Below are 22,390 nucleotides of genomic sequence, written 5' to 3'. Positions count from 1 at the left end.
TCACAAGGGAGCTAGAGGTAGTAAGCTTTCATTTAGCATTACAATCTCAATGAACCTAATATTACCAGAACAGACATTCATTAGCTTCTATAATCTTAGGATTTGCCTTCATTTTATTATTTTGTGATGAAAACTGGAGCCCCTTGGAACATTTAGTAATGCAATTCTGTTTTGTACACTGTGAACCAACCTACTATCCATTTTTGTCACATACAGAAAACCCTTACGAAATAATTACAAGTGACCAGATTGGTGTATCTAGCTGTTATTCCTTTAAAAAAGAGAAAGCTCTGACTGGTGGGGGGGGGGGATGCAAAGTTGAAAGACTGAAATTATTGAATGTTCCGATTATACTCTTTAAGAGTACATCACTGACTCCCTCACAAGCTGTTTGCAGTTAATAAAGCGTCACTATTTTTCACCAGTATTGTATCTTTAAATGTCAAGAATCAGATGTCTGCTCTTGGAGCTATCATACTGCCGGTTAATTTTTGTAGCAAGAACGTGGATCAGAAAATTAACACAGTTTCAGGCTTGCAAGATCTGTGGATTGCTTTTTATGAAATTTATTTTGAAGCAGAAATGGCACATCTGACTGTGCATGGACAGTGGAATAATGTCAAACAAAGAAGAGAAAAGACCATGAGGAAAAAAGAGGTTTGATCCAAGATATCCTTATTGTTGTTGTTTAAAAAATAGTGAATGATTGCTCTGCTGTTCGGTTTTCCTGCTATTTAGTTCTATTTCTATGCATCATATGTTGCAGGGTAGTTTTCTCTTGTGCTCAGCTTTATGGGGTATTTTGGATGAGTCTAGAGTCAGGTAGAGGAGAGGATTCTACTGTCCTCTGAAGATGTCCAGCTTAGGTGAAACCCAGGTGACCTACAAATGAATCTGGGGTACCAAGTCTTTAAGAAGTTCTGCTTTTAATATATAATTTGAACACCAGTATATATCCAAAATTAAGAATTACCGTATTTCACGTAATAATGCATGCATCTCTCTGTTCATACAGAATTCCTATACATTAAAAAGTAAATATGAATGTTTCCCTGCACATATCTCTGTGTTCATATAGGATTCCTATACATTAAAAAGTGGAATTTTAAGGGGATGTACTTGAAGGTAGCAAAATAATGGTACTGTAGCAGGGGAGGGCGATGTTTTGGATGTCAGGTCAGAAGAAGATTGTAAGACTCTTGTTGTTTTTTATTAGCTCTCTAACAGCAGGCACTTGGCACTTAAATAACTCTTGACCCAATATGTGACCAGGTGGTGGGAAAAGAAGTGAAAAAATTATACCAGCTTCATCTTTGCATGAGCCCTTCCACAGGGACTTTGCAGATAATATTTGACAAGAATTGACTTGTGAAGTAGAATTAGAGGGCATTATCGGTGTCTGCATGGATAAATGTCCATCAGTCCTCTAAAGCATTATGCAGAATGGCTGAGTATACTCTTACATATTTATCATGCTATGTCTACCTTGACTTAAATTAGCACTTGCCAAATTTGAAACAAATCACCATAATGTCGATATATTAAGATTGGTTTTTTTTAAAAAAGAAACAAACAAATAAATACCCTGAATGTGATTAATACTATTACAAATGCTACTAAATCCTGAATTTCAGTCAAATAAAAATGTGAAGTTGAAGAGTCGTTACAGGAGCATAGTTCACCCCCAATTCTTTAAAAAGCTATACAAACATGAAGTGTGCAAACTTAAAAACTCATGCATCGCTCATCCTCTGGAAGGTGCCATGTGTACAGTGATGATGATGCACAGATGATGGCAATGGGTTGTTATCAACTAAGTTTTCCTCTCAGTAGTCCTATTGAAATTAATGGACCTAACCTAGTTCATTAATTTATGTGGGTCTACTCTGAGTTTTTAATGTTTGATTGTTTATATGTGTGTTGGAAGCCACTCAGAGTGGCTGAGGCAACCCAGCCAGATGGGCGGGGTATAAATGTTGTTGTTGTTGTTGTTGTTGTTGTTGTTGTTGTTGTTGTTGTTAACTTAGTTGAATGCCATCCAGTGCTTAGTGTGTTGATCAATGTGTTGATAAAATGTGTTGATCAATGAGAATTATTAATTTTTCAAACAATATGTAATTCACCTGGAAGGGCATAACATCTAAATTGGATAACTTTTCAGCACAATGCAAAACAGTGAATCACTTTAAAAGTTTAAGAGGGTGTGACCTCTTGTTTAGGGCAAGAACCAAGAAGCTAGCTCTGATATTCAGTTGGTGGATGTCTTTAGTAGAAATTACAGAAATCACTGCGTTACACTCAAGGTTTAATCTGCTTTCCATTTTGCATACAATCAAAAATACAAATAGTTAGGCAGACTTAAAATCTGAACACTTTTACCTTTGACTAAGGCAATGTGTCATACCAACAACGCTTGATAGCACAGTCCTAAATGCATCCATTCTGAAGTATCATATTTACAGGTATCTAAAGTGCCATCGAACCTCATGTGCACCTCAAATTTCAAAACCTTAAAACCCAAAAAAGTATTTGCTGGTGAATGTAAATGCGCCATCAAATCTGATGCACATCCTAATTTTCGTGACGTCATTTGGCCAAAATAGATGCACATTATATTCAAGTAAATATGTTAAGTCCCAATATGTGCAGTGCAAAACTTACTCCCTAGTAAGAGTGAATAGGAATGCAACCTTAGAATCTAAAATAAAGAGAGAAGAAGAATTGTGTGTGCTTATGTGTGTATTGTTCATCTCTGATAAATCTTCTAGTCGGTGGAGGCTCACCCACTGGATCTGCTGGGGCACAGCCCTCCCACTAAAAATGTCAAGCAATTTTTGAAAAATTCCTTTTCAAAATCTCAAAGCCACACACATTCTTATTTGCTTTTGATTTTATTTATAAAAATATTTATATACCGCTCTTCTTAAAAAAAATATCAGAGTAGTTAACAACAGTTATACATAATGCAATAATAAATAAATACAGAAATAAAAATCAGAAATCAACTAACTATTATGAGAAGATTTATTGTTCATTACCTGCATAAGCCTGGCAGAATAGAAAAGAATTCAGCAGGCACCTAAAACTTGAAACTTGCTGAATCTCTATTAGCAGAACATTCCACAGAACTGGGCCAATGACACTAAAGGCTTAATTTCTTGTTGTTGTCAAATGAGCCTAACCAATTCAGGGAATGACCAGTGGTGCTCCTGTAGATGATATTGGTGGTTGAGCTGAGGTATAAGGGTTCAGACAATCCCTGCGGTACCCTGGATCTAAGTTATTTGGAGCTTTGTAAGTTAATACAAGGAGCTTGGACCTTGCTTTGTAGTAGATGGGCAACCAGTGCAGATGTTTTAACAATGGTGCCACATGTTGTTGGCAGCAGGCCCCCTGACCACTTCACTCTGCAGCAACTGGAGCTTCTGAACTAGGCCCAAGGGCAGCCCCACATAGAACATATTCATTTAATTCACTTAGACTACATTGGTTCTAAGCATGCTCAGAGCTGTTTCCCTGATCTCATAGGTAATCAAAGAAGTAACAGGGAGCGGTTCCTGCTTTTAGGAACTTTATTCATTCTGTTTAGGGGGGGTGTGACCTTGCTAGCAAGCAACTGTGAGTCTCTTTCCAAAATCTGTTTTGCTGAATCATTTAGCATTTATTTGTTTTTTAATTGAGGAATTAGAAGGCACAATAGTGGATGGCTTGTGTGTATGTTGCAGTAGACTCTATATAAACCATTTCCCTGCATTCACTCTGGGTGAGGCAGGGCAGGTAGATCTGAATCGTGAGCAATTCCAGGGTACTTTCCTAGAGTATTTCCAGAAAACTTGTGTGGATCTGCTGAGGGGTGTCGCAAGGAGGGTGCAGGGGTTGTAGTCCGCCCTGGGTGTCATGCCTGGGGGGGTGACAAAATACCCCCGGGCAGATCAGTGTGACAGCACTCGCACCCCCTGCGGGTGGATTTTCGTGATTGTCATGATTGTCATGGTGAAAATCCGCCCACTGATCGTGTAAATACACCTGGCGATCAACCTGGCACACCCCCCCCCGGGTGGCGCTGCAACCAGCAGTTGGATTTTCATGATTGGCGGGCAGCGCTGGCACCCCCAGTGGCAGTGTTTGCACCCTGGCTGGCAGTGCCGCATGCCGGGCGTATTTGCGTGGTCAGTGGGAGGATGTTCACGATGACAATTGCGAAAATCCACCTGCTGGGGATGCGAGCGCCGCCTGCTGTATGGTGCCACCCGTGTGCCATCTGTATGGGTGCTGCGTGTGCAATTTGCTGCACCCCTGAGGCTGATTATGAGAAGTCTGGGGTGATGTACTCTGAAGATGAACACAGATTATTGCTTCATGTTTTCAGAACTGCACCATGCATTGCAAATATGTTCTGCTGTGCTCTGGCTCAGATGAAACAATCACTTTTTTGTCTATTGGTTGGAACACTTTGTTCTCTTAATTTAAAGGGGAAACATGATTTTTATAATTAAAAGTTGATTTTTTAAAAAAAATGGGGGGATGGGACAGAAGCAAGTTTTCCTAACATTAAAAAAGATGTTTGTTTAGTTTTTTAACAATGATTGTGTAGGTATAAACAATACATTAATTAAAAAAAAGTATGTCATGTTGTATGGCTTAATTTCTAAATTAAAAGTATCATATGGTGTCAGTGTTATATAAAAATCATACTTAGCCCTCCCTACATGGAAGCTCTTCTTCCATTCATAGATGTGAGGAGACAGTGGCACTCTACACATGAGTAATGGTACAGTTTTCTAAATAAGTACTATACAGGTTATTACCATGATGATATGATAGCTGGGTATGGTACTCTCTTGCAGTTCTTCTGATTTTAACTTTCTGGTGTGCTCCTCAGTCTTCTTCACATGCCTGCCACCGTTGCTGCTTTGGCTTTAGCCTGACCCTGTCCCTGTCCCCCTGTCCCTCCTTCCGCCTTCATAGTCTCTTCTTGAGTCCCTTGCCAGTGCTCTTCATAGTCCACCAAAGTCTGTTCAACTGACCCCAAACAATGCAGAACCCGGCCTTATATACTGTTCAGTTAGGATGTTCCAACCAATCAATTTGTTTCTAAAAGAATTCCAAGCCATTGTTATGGACCAATAGATGTGAATGGAACGTTCACCAAATGACCAGTCATAAACTGATGTTTGCCTGGTACAGCTCTTACATAAACAAAAGCCAAACATGTATACTACTGCCGTCCCCTTGGCAACAGGGAGCAACTGTGACAGTTTACCTGCTAGTTAGCCTGCTGCTAGTAGACCTTGAATATTTTGTATCTTACATGTATTTTATAATGCTGCTTTGTGTCAAATGTCTTTTGAAAAGCAACTTATGAATCTGTTCAATAAATACTCTGTTGCAGCCAGGGTTGAGGGAACTGCCTCAGAATATGGCCTCTTGCTTTAATATAAGAACTTGCTTGCCTGGCCATATCAAACTGGTGTTAAAAGTTTATTACTGGCTTCCATACAAATCTTCCATACAAAGGACCATACAAATCTCTTGGTTAGTTAAAAACCATTTCTGGGGTCTTGCTTCAGGTGTTCCTGAGCTGAGAAGGCTGGCAACCGGTGTGTTGGCCACTTATGAAACGTTCATTTAGTGCTGGCTTGCGTTTGTTTTTGGTCCCCTATTCTATTTTTCCAAACACGTTCCCCTCCTGTCGTTGCTATCTTAACTTTGAAATGTGGCTTTTATATAATGTTCAGTATGTGGACTTAGTGGTTATAAACCACTCTGAAGACTTGGCAGGGAAAAGCTATATATATATTAATAATTTAAATAAATAAGTATAATGGTGTCTCCCAACTATATGTATATCAGAAACTCCTTCCAGGAAAAGTAAAGTGTTGACCTTTGTGGATAATATTGCTGTGGAGCAAATCCCATCCATTACCTCTATCACTTCATTATCTAAGCCACTGACAGGAGCACTACGGTGGGGAGTAGGTCTCTCTTTCAGTTAAAGACAACTCCGGGTGCTATGGGAAAAGGGGCAGTATGTTTCTGGTGCTCCCCACCTGAATGAAGCTATGTTGAAAGGAGTGGAGGGAACATTGCTGCCTCCTTTCCATTCTGAACTGCTTCTGCCCTAGCTTTGGCCTTTGACCAAGCTTGCAGCTTGTATACTTTAAAACAGGTTCCTCCCTCCCCCTCCCAGTAGAGCCCATATACAGGGCCCTACATGCTCTGGGGAGCCACTGAAAACTGAGACATGGTTTTATTTTATCCCCCATTCTGTTTAGCATCTACATGAAACCACTGAGTGGGGTAATCCATAGTTTTGGACTATGTTGTCAGCAATATGCTGATGACACACAACTCTACTTCACCTTTACATCTGCAGGTGAGGCAGTGGATATGCTGGACCATTGCCGTGCCTCATTAATGGAGCCAATGAGAGCCAACAAAGTGCAGCTCAATCCAGATAAGACTGAGGCACTGTTAGTGGGCGGTTCTCTAGACCAGATGGATGGGAGGTTGCCTGCTCTTGATGGGGTTACACTCCCTCTGAAGGAGCAGGTACGTAGCTTGGGGGTACTTCCAGGTGTGTACCTTGGGGTTGGCAAAATGCCCCCCCCCCCCCGGGTGCAGGCCCACAGGGAATGCAAAAATCACCCCCAGATTGCTCTGATAGAGATTGCCTGGATGACACTCACCTTGGAAGAATTTGAGATTAGGGTGTGGAGGGGTTGGGTGACTGGATGGCTGGTATTGCCACCACCGTCTTTTTGATGCCCGCTCGCCAACTGGGTGCAGGGGAAGGGACCCTGGAGGCAGTGGTGAAGGCTTTTAACTCCTCCAAGCCTGTCTTGACCACACACACACACACACAGAGAGAGAGAGAGAGAGAGAGAGAGAGAGAGAGAGAGAGAATTTGAAAGAAAAGGTGGAGGAATGGTGGACCTCTCCACCTTTCTTTCTCTAAGCAGGCATAGGCAACCTAAGGCCCATAGGCTACAAGCGGCCCACGGGGGTAGTTTAACCGGCCCACGAGCCACCCGCTCGGCGAGTCCCCACATGCTGCGCTAAACTAGCATGGGGACTCACTTCCGTGGCGCCATAAATCATATCTGCGCATGCGCAGATGCCATAAATCGCATCAACACAGATGCCGGAAATTGTGAGTGCTAATGTGCGCATGCAATCTGGCCCGTGGAGGGACCCCTGCTCTGAGGAGTTCTTGTTGCTGTTAAATGGGGGGCTGGGAGAGATAAGAGTGCATTTCTATTCTCCCTCCCCCATTATAAATGGAGTACTACTCTCCCCATTTGCATGTGTGAGTGTGGGTGTGTACCTCATTCTTTCTCCACCTGCTCCCTGAGCTACCCTCCTGTCGTGAAGGGTGCAAGTGTGTATTGGACACAAACAGCACACCCTTTCTCTTCCCTTCCCCCATGTCTTCTCCATCTTCCCAATAATCCTGCCCCAGTTTTTTAACTGGCAAAGTTCAGTCAGAGGTTTCATCTTGCACAGTGATGGGATTAGAAGGCAACTTTCCCGAACTGAGGCTGAAGAAATTTGAAAGGTTTCATGAAAGTGCATCCAATGAAGGCCCGTATATTCCTCCTGAACAGAGCTTTAGAAAAGAAATAGATACAGTTTATGACAGAATTTACCAGAAATGAAGCCATGATATGAGGCCATGTCAGCTATATCATCAGAAGTCTCTCTCTCTCTTTTGTCTGGAAATAACTTGAAGAATCTGAGTTTAAGTGAGCTGGAAAAAAGTGCTGCTGACTTCGGACTTCACTACTCATTGTACGTAGACATTGTGGAGCATGTGCCTGAATTGGAAGTGTTCAAAGCACAAGCGCAGGAGCTGAACAAGGAATCAGGGTCAGCAACTCCCCTGGATTTGCTGAGCACTGTCAATACAAGAGTACTATCTGGATGATATTTCTCCAAATATCAAGACTGCACTTCGAATTATGTAACCTTAGTAGGGATTGTGGCATTATGTGAATGCAACTTTAGCAAGCTTAAGTTGATAAATGATAATTTCCATTCTGCAATGAGCCAAGAAATATCGATCAGCCTTGCCCATATTATCCATCAAACACAATAGAGTGGTACCTCGGTTTAAGAACAGTCCAGTTTAAGAACAATTTGGTTTACAAACTCGGCAAAACCAGAAATAGTGTCCCAGTTTTAGAACTTTACCTCAGTCTGAGAACGGAATTTGAATGGTGGAAGGGCACTGGCGGCGGGAGGCCTCATTGGGGAAAGTGTGCCTCGGTTTAAGAACGGTTTCAGACTTCTGGAATGAATTAAGTTCATAAAGCGAGGTACCACTGTAATGGGTCTTTTCTGCGGTGATTCCCCATTTGTGGAATGCTCTCCCCAAAGATTCTCGCCTAGCACCTTCATTACATATCTTAGACATGCTGGGGAAAGATAGCATATGCAGGTCAAAGAAAAATAAAATCAGTCTTTTAAGTGGTTGGTTATTCTGTGGCAGCGAGTAACCTTGTACCATTTTGTTGTTGTCACTCATTTAAAAGATGTTAAAAGATTGAAAAGATGTCATCACTATACTGGATATGCTTCCATATGAGTAAGTATGGTGTGAACACTTTTTAGAAGTATAGAAAAAATATATATGAAAAGCTTAAAAAAACCTGTGCTGTGCATGTGGAAAGTTTATGATCACTACATATTGCTAGTAGATCTACAGACATCTGGGTAGGTTTAAAAAATTATGAAAAAAATAAAAAACTCTTCCATTATTTGAATGAAAAGCCAGGCCAGACTTTGGACATTCTCGCCCTCTTTGCAAATGGTATCCTGATGGCATTGAGACAGAGCAAATCCAGAACTTTTAGATAGGCACTAAATTTCCATAGGAACATTTGATTTCTCTCTTAGTTGGCCATTAAATTCAAAGCTAATAGTAGCATTCCTGTTCTAACTTTTAAGAGATAGAAAGGACAATCTGGTTTCACTAGCATTAAAAATATCCAGAGAAAAGATCATTGCTTTTTATTTGGCAACATCATGATAGGGAATTCCTAGAATCAATCCAAAATAAATTAATCAGATCTATTAGCTTTTCTGCTTAACACTCCAGCTTGATAATTGGGTCAGAGGTATGTCTTTTATCTTTTGCCTTTGAAAAATATTGGATCATTATGAAGTGTTACTGCAAGCTTACATGTAATGGATAACAAGATTGCCAACATTATGGATATTAAAACATTGCCCCATCAAAATGTGAGCAGTTAAACTTGATTGAGCAAAACAACAGAGGTCATTTATCAACTTGGATTTTGTCATTGGGGCAATCTTATCCCTTGGCCACCAAAACTCAAATCAGTGACTAAGTTGGTTTTTTTATTATCCCTAAATTCTTTTGTAAAAAGTTGCTGTACTTGTTTTATATACACTCTAGCTAATTTGCTACAAAACGTTTTAAGATTATCCTGTATTAAAATCCCCGGGGGAAACCCAGTCGACATGCAGGATAGAGTTTACATAGCCAGTGATAAATTTGTAAACCACAATGTTGTGTCACAGCCAATAAAGTAAACTATGGTAGGGTTCTTATTCCAAACAAAAACCTTTATTTTTTGCTTTATTTGGCAACAGTGTTGTGGTTTATTATATTTGTTTTACTATTTTATAATATAGTTTTTTAATTTAAAAAGTTGACTTTAACAACAGCTAGAATTGGGTATTCCTTGTTTAAGTAAGAATGAAGGACTTGTATGGTTTAAAGAAGTGGTTGTGAATGCTAATATTGCTGTGTTACACATTTATTTATATTATGTTCCTCTCATAATTATGTTGCGTAGAAAACATGAACCACTATACGGGACAAGTTTGGTCTACTGAAAATGTCAGATGCTGTTGTATCACAACATCATATAAATTAATTGTAATATACAAAAGGTAGCCATGTTAATCTGCTGCATATAGCATATGTTTTTATGGATTAGAGACATTCATCAGATGTCTGAAATGTAATGCTCAGTTGCAGGTAGAGTTGCAGGTAGAGTTGCAGGTATACATTTTGCTGGTAGAGGCAGTGTGTACTGTGAGGTTAGACAGACAGGAAATACAAAAAGTGCAGGGACTACTTAGTTACAGCTTCAATGCATGCTTAATAGCACAGTCAGTGGAGGTTGGTCCACTGCGGCTACAGGGGCATAGTCCTCCCACCAAAAATGTTAAGCAGTTTTAAAGAAAATCCTCCCCAAAATCTGAAAGCCACACATTTCCCTATGTCCCATACAATTCCCATACACATTGTATACTTTCTTGATCTGAGTGGCATTTCAGTCAGTCTCATGTTCTCTGGCCAATCACATAGCCTCCAAGTGTCCCGATTTAAGTGGGACATCCCGGCTTCTGATCCCAATCCTGGCTGTCCCATTTTGTCCCGACTATGCCAGAGCGTGGGACCAAAAGACGGGCATTTTTTGGTTCCTTACTGTGACGTGGCTCACACCAGAGCACAGAACCAGAAAACGGCTGCAAAGCCTACCATTTCCCCTTGCGTCGCTACTCTTCTTCCTCCTTTTGTTGCAGCAATTCCGGAAGCTGGCTTCTGGAAATAGGTCTGCTGTGTCAGCAGAGGAGGAGGAGGAGGTGGCAGCCAAAGGTAGGAGGCAGGGCGAGCAGCGTGAGTGAAGGAGCACAGAGATGGGTCGGGTAGTGCAGAGATAATGGTGGGTGGCTGGGTAAGCGAAGGAGAACAAAGGTAGGGCAGGTGGGTAGTGCCAAGATCAGGTGGTTGGATGAAGGAAGGAAGGAGTGCCTTTCGCTTTCTGTTCTGCTCAGTTCACTATGTTATAGTTGTGATGCCATGCGGTGTCCCCACTCGGTGCAGTGGACTGGTCGTGCTGCCCTAAATCTGCCTCTGCAATGCTCATTACAGGTGGCTGCCTTTAAATGCAGTTTAGAAATTACAATTGATAAAAAGAGCCTGCCAGGATGATAACATGAGCCAGGTTATCAAACTAGATGGTATTACAGCTCTAATATCCTATTCCCAATTTTAAGGACTTGCCCCCTTTTCCTCCAGCCCCATACTTCAGGCTACCTGTTGCAGAAGAGTCTCTAGACATGCAGCGGACTCTCTCTCTCTCTCTCTCTCTCTCTCTCTCTCTCTCTCTCTCGTTGGGGGATGCTGGGAAGAGTTAGGAAGCTCATGTTCCACCCACTCCCCTCCGTGGGCAGATCCATGGATCCAAACCAATCTGTTCTATCCTTGTGTCTTATTTCAGAGCTTTTCTAAATGTTCTATTTTATTATTGTTGTGTTCCTTTTAATGTAAGCTCCTTATAAAAAATAATTTGAAAAGCAGAGTATAAACACTTTTAATAAATAAAACTTAACTTTTCTTGGATATTCAAATTTATCTTACCAGCATATGTTCAAAATTATAAATCAGATTGACTAAGCTGAAGTAGATCACCATTAAAATTCCACAAAGGTTAATGACAGATTTTAGAAATACTTCAAAATGTTGATGTGTTTTAATTGGGAACATGCTGAATATGCTTTTAAAGAGTGCTTGCATGTGCTACAGGACATGATTATCACCTGTGATGGTTGACAAAACTAAAGCTAACTTGGATTTTAAAATGTATAGGAAGCACCTCATACTTGCACACATCATACAATAATTATAATCAGTCAGACATTTCTGATCATTATTTCTCAGAAGGTGATGACGCTCATGCACTTACATGTGCTTTCTTAAATTCTTGGCTCACATGGCTTAAAATCTCCTGCTTTGACAGTGACCAAATACACATGTCTAAAATTATGTTTCTTTGGTCCCTTTGGGATCTTTTGGTGTCTTAACAGTAAGCATAAATCGTAGCCATTCTATTTCGCTGAATTAATGTATGTTCATAATAAAAGACCATAGCAAGTGAAATTCAGCAAATGAATGGTGTTGTAATGGTATGTAAAGCAGCCATAAGATCAACTAAGAAATCCCAAATTGCATAAGTTTGAAGATCTGCACAGAGCAGTCATTAAGCATTGTTCTTCACTTGTGTAATTTCATTTTATTAAGTATTTGCATACTAATAGGAAGCTTTGGTTACATGTCTCCCATTGTGAGTGATGGCCAACCACTCCCTCCCTCCCTCCCCAGACCTAGTGTTTACTTGTAAACTCACCCACATTTGCCTTGGCAAAGCCCAAAAGAAGCTTAAATGCTCTCGGCTGCAATAAACTATAGCAAAAATGAGATGAATAATGAATGTATTTTGCCACAAGGACAGTCTCTTTGCTTTTTCGCCTTACAAGGTAAGCTCATAGTTATCATAAGCCTAGGGCAACTTTTTTAAATAACATATTAGAAGACGTTGCTATGTATTTTACATTTCATTTATGTGACTTTATTAAATGTACTCTTGCATATAGTGTGTGTGTGTGTGTGTGTGTGTGTGTGTGTGTGTGTATTTGTTGTTCTCAGGTAACTATTTGATTTTATCTGCACTAAACCAACATGAAATAGTGGAAGATGAGTCCATGCTTCTTACCCTGGGGGATATTATTAAGGCATTGGCTGTTGATGGTATTTCATATGGTAATTTGTCTATTGTGTGTAACACGAAACCAAATAGGTAATTTGAGCAGGCAGTAGAGAATTCCTTTTACGATTTTCATTCTTGTGAAGTATATTATAAATTTATCAGTACGTGTATGCTATGGGAAAGGTTTTACAGTAAGTGACCAATTTTTATTTTGGAAAATGTGGACTATTAAATGCTTTGGTTGAATTAAACCATGCGCTAGTACATTAACTCTGCAATGAGTCAGAAAACACCACAAGAAGACTGCACATCAATTTCTACTAATGATCTCTTGAGGGAAAACCGGAATAGTCTCAACACAATTTAATAAGTGATCAAAAGAATATTTTAATAAAGCTGCCAATATTCATTTTTGAAATAGATTAAATTTAATACAGCTATTTAATCTGTTAATTTTTAGCCTTACTTTTCTCTCTTTTTCTAATTGTTTTTTTCTGCCGGCAGTACTATAGCCCTCTTGTAATCTACTCTGATTTTAATTTCATTCTTGCTCTAATGAGCTAGTATAGGAGTGTTGAGCTAGAATCAAGAAGACCCAGATTCATGCTTTCTCAGCCTAATCTATCTCATAATGATTGTTATGAAAGATGGGAGGTGAAAACCATGAGCTCTTTGGAAGAAGGGTAGGTTAAAATGTTATACACACACTGAATCCTAAATTCAGCCAGTGTTAAGCGGCTTGTTTTCCCCATTTGTCTATTGGTTTTGCAGCAGTCACTCTTTTAATTAACCTGTATCAGGGTGATAACCAGGGTCTGTCTGTCAAGGGTCTGTCTGTCAAGGCTCATAGCCAGGACCAGGACCTGTTAATAAAATACTACTACAACAACAACAACAACAACAACAACAACAACAACAACAACAACAACAGATGTACAATAAAATCCATAATTTGCTCACAGTAGCCTATTTTAGAAGGATCTGTGTTCTGTAGTGTAACAATCACAGAGCTGAGTTTGTGAGGGGGGTGTACAGATACATCCAACAGCTGGCTGCTGTAACCATGTTACATTGGTTAGGGGCCAATAGCTTCTAGCTACTAGCCTTTATTATTGTTTGAAGGGGTATCCTCATAGGAATCCATAAAACTGAAGGGGAACATAGGGGCCATTTTCCATGCCATTCTACAGGGTTCAGGTAGTTTAAAGAAGCTGGTGATTCCTGACAATCAGCTGATGGGTGGATTCATCCACCCACTTTTGTAGGGCTGAAGCCTTGCATGTCTTCTCTTTTGCAGGCTTCTCTGCTTTTCATTCAGACCAGAATTAAACACAGCCATTCCCAGTGCATTGCCTCCTGGGCCTCTATACATCCCCATTTCCCATTATTTCTGCTCTCCAGTCTTGTGGGCCTGGCTTATAAAGTCTGAACAGTGGTTTTCATTAGCAACCTTTGGTTTCATGATTTTGCCCTCAGGGCTTTTTCAAAACCAACTGAAACTGAGAGCTGTCCACAAACAAATCCCATCCCTTGCTGTCCATACTCTCTGCTTTATTTTGGAACAGTCCACATTTGGTCCAGGTAGCTACTGTGTATGTTGGAGTTTGGTAAATAAATTGCAGCCGTGTACAGAAACAATCTGGTGTGACTTCTGGTTGAAAGGATAAAAAGGCAAGGTATCTCATGACAGACACAGCCATTCTGAGTATAGGTTTTACCTATGGCCAAGAATCAAGATGGAGCCAATAGGTTAACACTACTAGCACATGCTGTTACAGACCCAGTTTGTAGTGGAATTGGGTTGTGAGGTTGACCAGGTTTGAGACACTTGGCTCAGGATCCTTTCTTTGCAAAAAGGGAAAGCAAGAATGCCAGACAAGAAATAAGGGTTCAAAGCTTTATTTACTGACCAAATGTTACAGCAAGGGTGCTATCTCCCTAATTAATAACCCTGGAAATGAGGAATAGAAATTGGAATGAAGGAATAATCCTACCAATAAACTTTCTTCATAGAGTACACACACAAAATGTATTCTCAAAGAAGTACACAGACCAAGGACCCAGGCGAGGGATCCTGTAACAAGCAAAAATAGGGAGGACAGTGAAAACTGCAAATATATCTTTTCTGAAATGTAATCCTTTTTTGAATTGTAATCCATTTCCAATTGGTTTTCTTGGTCTTCTTGGTTCTGCTAGGGCTTCTCCTCAGTTGGCTTCTCCACACAAATTGCCTTCTCCAAATTGGTACTGAGACACAGCTACCTTTTTATGCACATGGAATGATGAAACACTGTCCTATACCAAAGGCTCTAGGATGCCACTGGGTTGTGAAAGTAATATAGCCAAAACCCAAGTTTGTCTCAATAATTTCCTCTTCATGTGCATGATAACATCCTTCCTTTGCATACGCCCAGAGTTTAAAGCAACGAAAGTCCAGAATGATGACATTGCTTGTCTGTTAAGCCAAACCTGCTTTTTAGCCCCCCCCCCCCGTAAACAAAACTATTGACATAAGTTTGGACTTATCATCATCATCATTAATCATTAATATGCCACTCATCTGACTGGGTTCCCCCAGCTACTCTGGGCAGCTTCCAAAAATTAAAACACAATACAAAATCAAACATTAAAAACTTCTCTGAACAGGGCTGCCTTCAGAAGTCTTCTAAAAGTCAGATAATTGTTTATTTCCTTGACATCTGACGGGAGGGTGTTCTATAGGGCGGGCGTGACTACCAAGAAGACCCTCTGCCTTTATTAGACTTTGTCTGTTGTTCTTGAGACATAACTAAATCTTAAAGGCTAAAGATGGATAGCTCAATTGGTTAGAGGATGCTGATGCTGATGACAAAGTTGCAAGTTTGATCCCTGTATGGGACAGGTGCGTATTCTTACATTGCAGGGGGTTGGACTAGATTAACCTTAGAATCCCTTCCAACTCTATGATCCTATCTTTTTTGCTAAATATAAAACAAACCCAGCTTTACTAATAATGAAAGAATAGCATAACATTTGAGAGGTTTGGTACAGGTTTTTAAGAGCATTAATGTGCATATAACATAAGGAAGTAAAAGCCTGAAAGGAGGTAATCTACTTTACCAAGAAGTAGTTCCTGAAGGAGAAGGAATCAGAGAGGAGGAAAAACAGGTTTCCTTTCTGTCTGTCTTCCCCCACCCCTGCTTCGGGTAGTTTATTGCACGTGTTGTTGCTTTAATCCCAGCAGTGTAAATCAGATAACTGTAAAATACAAGTTAGAGGAAACAAAGATGTGTCGATGTTTCTACTGCTGCTCATTTTGGGATTCTTGGAAAAGTAAACAACAACAACAGATAAATAGTCTAATGTTGTCTCCAAGGGTTAGCACAGAAGTGACTGAATGTTGATTGGCACAAGGGCTTCTTTGCTTACCTTTCTCCTGCCCTCTGATCAAAAGATGAAGTAGCATATTTTCTTTGTGAACTACCAAGAGTTTGCTTAAGTTGCCTTGTAAGCTGAAAACGTGTGAGAAGAAAGAAATGCATACCCTCCAAGTGTCCTGATTTTTCTTTTCTTTTTTAAAAAAGAATTTTTATTAAAGTTTCAACAGATTTTATCATAACAGAACAAAACAACACAATAACAGACAAAAAACAGTATAAAACATAAAAAACAAAAAGAAATATATAAATTCAAATCTTAATTTCTTGTAGCTTACTTTCCCGACTTCCTCACACCTCCCCTTTCTGTATTCCAATTTCTAATTTATTTTCAGCAAATCCTTCCTCTATTTTGACTAGTTTTAATATTGCTTATTTTCTTTTAAATTAACCATTACCGCTACTAACCACTTAACTTCTAATCCCCCATCATTTTAACATTAATTAATTTTGCTATATTTCTTTACTTATTACTCATAAAACATCTTTGCATATTCCTTTCAACTATGTCACTAATGCCGCACTATCTTTATATCCTGCATCACATTTAACATTCAAATAGTTTGCAATGTTTTTGCAGATAGTCTTTAAATTTCTTCCAATCCTCTTCCGTTTGCTCTTCTCCCGTGTCTCGGATTCTGCCAGTCATTTCTGCCAGTTCCATGTAGTCTATCAATTGCATCTGCCATTCTTCCAGGGTGGGCAAATCTTGTGTCTTCCAGTACTTTGCGATGAGTACTCTTGCTGCTGTTGTTGCATACATAAAGAAAGTTCTATCCTTCTTTAACACCATCTGGCCGACAATGCCCAAGAGAAAGGCCTCTGGTTTCTTAAGGAAGGTATACTTAAATACCTTTTTCAGTTCATTATAGATCATTTCCCAGAAAGCCTTAACCTTTGGGCACATCCACCAGAGGTGAAAGAATGATTCCCTCAGTTTCCTTACATTTCCAACACTTATTGTCAGGCAAATGATATATTTTTGCAAGCTTGACTGGTGTCATGTACCACCTATAAATCATTTTCATAATATTTTCTTTCAAGGCATTACATGCCATGAATTTCACACCGGTGGTCCATAACCGTTCCCAGTCAGCAAACATAATGTTATGACCAATGTCTTGTGCCCATTTAATCATAGCTGATTTGACCGTTTCATCCAAGTGTCCTGATTTTTCAGGGACAGTCCCAGAGTTACAAAAGCCATCCCAGCTTCTGATTTGATCCAGGAATATCCCTGTTTCCTCCACCAGCACCGCTGATGCTGAGTACAGCAGGAGGATGAGCCGGTGCTTCTCCCTGACAATGGAGGTGGTGATGGCTACAGCTGCTAGGGAGCATCCCATTGCCTCTCCATAGCCTCTCCAAGATTGTGAAGTGGTTCCTGGCTGATAGAAGCAGCAGCTAAGATATTGGAATGCCAGACTGATGTAGCTTTTGGATTACTAGAATCTTCATATCTTATCTGCTTAACCAAAATTTTTATAAATTAACTATTTTGTGTAAAAAGCATTATAAGTCTCCATGTAAGAACTGGCTAATGAAAGCTGCGGCTACTCAATTATTTTGTTTTTTAAGGAAATCTTCCACACATGTATTGGAGAGTCATATTGTACAAGAATTGCATGTTCTATAATTCCAAAGAACAGTCCAGAGTTTTTTTAGTGCATCCAGAACTGTAACATTTACAGTTTACAGGTAACACTAAGCCAAACTATGGCTTAGCACAATGAGCAAACATGTAGATTTCTGGACTTAGGATTGCTGCTGCAGCACGTTCCCATACCCCTGCCACTGTGCTACCCAGTGCTGCCTGGCTCATGAGCCCTGGTTTCGACATGACGTGGCATAGACCCAGACAGAGCAGCAGCAGGACTGGAGGAAGCACCCACACATTTGCCATGGTTTGGTTTAGCACTATTTGCAAACCGGGCCTATATTTTGCAAGCACTCCTCTTGCATACAAAGTAGCTCTTCTTTCAATATGACCGAATTTTGTTATAAACCGAGAAAGAAGAGGAATTATCTCTGCTAATGTCAGTTCTGCATCATCCCGTGCAGCACACAACAGTCTCCAAGTGCGTCACACTTGAATAGTTGTGAGAGGATAAGGATTGTTTGATTTATTGGATAAAGGGAAATCTCTCCTATACAGGTCTTGAGAAAAGCTAAGCCAATTTTCTCTGTCTTTGTAGCAGTACCTGCAATTACGTCACTTTCTTAGCTAGACTCGTATCCAGCAGGCAACCAAGCACCCACTCACTTCTTTTGAATCCTTCCCAGAAGCTGCTGTTTCTTCAGCTAAAGCTCTGACATAATCTATTTATAATACCCTCCAAATGCCGTTTGCAGATGACAATCCATCCTATGTGGGAGCATAGGGAAATGACTTGAGTGAATCTTTGGAATAAGATGGTGTTGTATCTGGACCTATTTTGCAGCCAAGTCAAACAATAAAAATACGAAGGAAGAGCAGTACAAGGTTGTCAGTAAGTGCTACATTAGCCCTGCAAGGCTTCATCCAATATATATAACATCAGTATTGTTGGAAGGGTATGTGGCTAGATATGTTCGTACTTTCACTTTTGGTGGGAATGTCCAACAGTGCATGGTTGTTTTTTACCAGGAGGAATTTCTCCATATTCCCTTTAATTTCTAATAAAACTATGCTTCTTCATCATTTGGGGTCTAATTACATGGGATTCCTGCATAAAGACCTTCTGAAGCAATTGTTTGCAACAGCAGTCATGTAGAGCACACAATTAGAGGACTCCCAAACAACCTTCTAAAGAGCAGTAAAGTCATATAAATAAACTTGCTCTCAGTTTTTAAAGATGTTACAATGCCAGGGTTTCTGGATTGTTTTCGTTTTTTTCCTATGTGAAGGCACTTCAAGCATTTGATCATTTTCCAATTATATACAACTGCTTATATGTACATTTTCCCCTTAATATTATTTGGCTGCATTATTTCTACAAGTGAATACTCTATATTTAGTGTGCTTCTCTTTAGTTTTGCTCTAAATGCTGCACAAGCTCCATCATGATATATTAAGGGCTGTAGTCAGTTCTCTTTCTTCCCAAAATTAGTTAACTTGATATACTGTTAGGTGTGCTCTTCCTTTTTGTCGCCTGTCTTTTTAACTTTATTTCAAAATTTTAAAAAATCCATATATATTATACAGAGGAATTTTTAAAAAATCATTGCATTTTATTTGTATTACAGGTTCCTCAAGATGAATGGTCTGGGTATACTCCACATGGCAAAGATGATGAGATCCCATGCCGGCGAATGCGTAGTGGCAGTTACATCAAAGCCATGGGGGATGAAGACAGTGGGGACTCAGACACGAGCCCAAAGCCATCTCCAAAGATTGCTGCACGAAGGGAGAGTTATCTCAAGGCCACCCAGCCATCGCTTACAGAACTCACCACTCTCAAGTGAGACATTTTAAGAAAGAACCATTATTAACAATAGTGAAATTCAAACTATGACCAATTCAATAACATTTCTGCACTAGCAAATAGGGATTGAGTAGGCGTGGGCATAGCCAAGGGGGGGCGGGGGGAGCTGTCCCCCCAGATAAAGTAAAACAGTAGAAATATTTAACTAACTGACCAATCATGTCAGTTCTGCCCCCCTAAAAAACGTCCTGGCTACGCCCATGTGAGTAGGAGGTATCAACTATGGTGTTCCAACTATGTGTTGGTATGCCTGCCTTACCAATACTCTACGTTTCAGTATATTTCAGACTAGGTGTCATAATACCTTGCAGAGGTAGGGAGGTGGGGTCTGCCACACTCTGAAACCCTTTGATACCATTTCTACTAAGCAGAACTTAGCATGAGTAAGGAATGTGAAATTAGACCTAATCCTATGTATTCTAGGCCTGTTAGACAGCAGCATACCACCCCTAAAAATTACCTCTTACTTGGGTGTTATAGTATATGTTGTGTATGCGCACCCAGCTTGGTTATATCAAATCACAGCGCCTTGATAAGTCACATAAATGATATACAGGTTGGTTCAATTGTGTTTGCATTTTTATACTGTTATCGTTTGTCCAAGGCTTTGCTGTGCACTGCAGTTGCCTGGGAATCAGAATAGATGCCTTAGCAGTTGATAGAGGCCTTTGCAGCACTCAGGCTGTAGAATTTCCTACCTTGAAAGACCTGGTGGACAGCCCCCTCTATAGCTTTTTGAAATGGTTTAATCTTCCCCTATGTTGCTCTGTTATGTTTGTAGATGGCTGCATTATGTTTTCAGTTTGTGACTGTAAGCTGCCTCAAAGGATCCACTTGAGCTCGTTTTATAAATGAATAAAATTAACACTTCACATTTTAGGTTTAACGTAGGCTGTAGGCAGAAGCACTTTAAAAAATACTTTTTTAAAAAAACTGTTGTACCCTTGACCCTAGAGACAAATGTTCAGGATGATCAGCTTCCCTCTTCTGGTAGGAGGAATTTAAGAAAGACAAGTCCTGTACGTTCAGATTATCCCAGCTTTTTCCTCTTTTCACCATGAGACTGAAGTGAATCAGCCCATGGTGAATCAGCCCACTGAGGAGGAAACTTTAGGAAGCTAAATTTGGCTTTCATGCCTTATACTGCTAACCTTGTTTCTCTAGTTTGTGCTGTGTGAGTTAAGGTAGCTGTTTGCTGACAGCTGTCTATTTTCTTGGGCATGGCTGACCTGAGACATTTTGCTGCCTTGGGCAACGGACAAGATCCCTTCCCTGCATTCCAGGTACAGAAGCTGATCAGATTGGCATTTGAAACATTTCAACATTAGCAACAAGACAACATCTTTCTGAGGGCAGAGACTAGCTTAGGGGGCACAGTCTGGATGGATGGCTTCCAGCACCTCTTTGACCTCCTCACTCTACCTAATGATTAAGAAGCATGCCATAAGGCTCTGCAATGTTTCAGGTTGGGTATTCTCCCAAAACAGAGTAAAGCAGAATATTATTCAGGCCATTTTGCATGGCACGAAGTTGTCCATTTTGAAAAAGATGGTAATCAAAAATGCCCAACAGTGAAGCACATGGTGCCCAGAATAGATTCTAGGAAAGATGGCTATGCTGAACAGAAGTATACTCTGCAGCTATGAGCGTAGAGGGAATACTTCCAGAAACCTTATATTCTGTAGTCCAGGGGTCAGCAAACCTTTTCCGCAGGGGTCCACTGTCCCTCAGACCTTGTGGAGGGCTGGACTATATTGGGGGGGGAATCCCCCCGACTCTCCTCTCCCTTCTCCACAGCACTGGACGAGCCCCAGTGGCTGCTTACCTGTGCCTTGCGAGCAGCAGGGGCTGGCGGCAGCGGGACAATGAGCAGCGCAAAAGGGCTGGCTCTGGAAAGGGGCTGCTTAAAATGGCAGTCAGCCAACCGCAGCTCAACAAAGTCCAGCCCCCTTCCTCCTCTAGGCAGGGTGAGGAGAAGCCAGGAGGAGGGAGGGAGGAGGCGCCGCCGTGGTGTGTGTGAGTGAGAGGGGGAAGAAATGGTGCAGCCCGAACAATCAGAATCCCCACGCCAATCCATGCGGCGATTCCTGGAACGTCCGTGGGCCAGATCCAGCCCCCAGGCCTTAGTTTGCCGACTCATGTTCTATACTCTGTTTGGACTTGAATGCTTTTTCTGGTTCTCATTCCTTATGAGTTAGGCTTCCATTGAGAAGATTCTGCCACACACAAATGGAGCATCCCTTCTTGATCTCAAAAGAGGGGACAAATCATGCATAGTTCTTATCATTTGTTCACAGAACTTCCTAAATCCACTGGGGTTGGATCTTACTTTCCCAGTTAGAAGTCAATGTATTAGATATATTACAAGTACAATTACTGTAAGACTTTGGATGGGCAGTGTTTTATTGTACACTGCCCTCTCTGTCCTTTTAATACTTAAAAAAAAAGTTAAGCAATGAGTAAAGAACCCACATTTTTTTCATATTTTTTTTTCATCCACTGTAGGAATATTCCGTCCTGCTCTTACGGTAATTTCTGCCCCATAAAGGTACTAAATGTCATGCTTTCCCACCCATCCAGTTGTTCTTCTTGTTCATTCTTTTTGGGGAATGGTGGGAAAACAGAAAATTTCTGTATTGTTGCTGCTTTATATATGAGTAGCAAAATATAAAATCAGAGCTCTGCAATAGTCAACTTATATAAGGAGAGGCTGTTTCTCCTGAATTTCACCCCCATCCCTTTCTAATCCTACCTCACAATCTCCCTCCTACAAGCTGTTCACCATGCCATCGTTTCCATGTGGTTAAAGAACACATTTTGAACGTTGTGGTTAAAATTCTGAATAAAACACAGCTTGCTCTGATCATGAAATCCACACCTCCGCTGCTCTGCTCCTATTATCCTACTAGGAAATGAGAAGTTGTTCCTTTCTTTCAGCTGGCAGAATTTGCCTGTGGTGGTGTTTTTTAAATGTTTTTCAAACAAG

At 40.5% G+C, this 22,390-nt stretch overlaps 1 protein-coding gene and 2 long non-coding RNA genes across 10 annotated transcripts in view; 2 read left to right on the top strand and 1 right to left on the bottom strand.

Moving 5' to 3' along the window:
• The window catches only part of DLGAP1 (DLG associated protein 1), a 287,890-nt gene that overhangs the window by 179,376 nt on the left and 86,124 nt on the right, over nt 1-22,390 (top strand). For 7 of the 8 annotated variants that reach the window (XM_083748326.1, XM_083748327.1, XM_083748324.1 and 4 more), the window contains one exon: nt 19,166-19,380. In XM_083748326.1, the coding sequence (XP_083604452.1) occupies nt 19,166-19,380 (215 nt within the window). Of the gene's footprint in view, nt 1-293; nt 658-19,165; nt 19,381-22,390 lie in introns of those variants that run through there. The other variant, XM_083748329.1, reaches the window with a different exon arrangement.
• LOC310848829 lies at nt 551-5,391 on the bottom strand. Its single transcript, XR_014566635.1, has 2 exons — nt 4,809-5,391; nt 551-894 (listed from the first exon to the last, which is right to left on the bottom strand). It is a non-coding gene; the product is annotated as an uncharacterized lncRNA (long non-coding RNA).
• Nucleotides 6,394-8,040, top strand: LOC310848834. Its single transcript, XR_014566642.1, has 2 exons — nt 6,394-6,473; nt 7,507-8,040. It is a non-coding gene; the product is annotated as an uncharacterized lncRNA (long non-coding RNA).

This window comes from Podarcis gaigeae (genome assembly GCF_964106915.1).
Source record: "Podarcis gaigeae genome assembly, chromosome: 7".
Classification (NCBI taxonomy): Eukaryota; Metazoa; Chordata; class Lepidosauria; order Squamata; family Lacertidae; genus Podarcis; species Podarcis gaigeae.
This window is presented reverse-complemented; position numbering and strand designations above follow the sequence as displayed.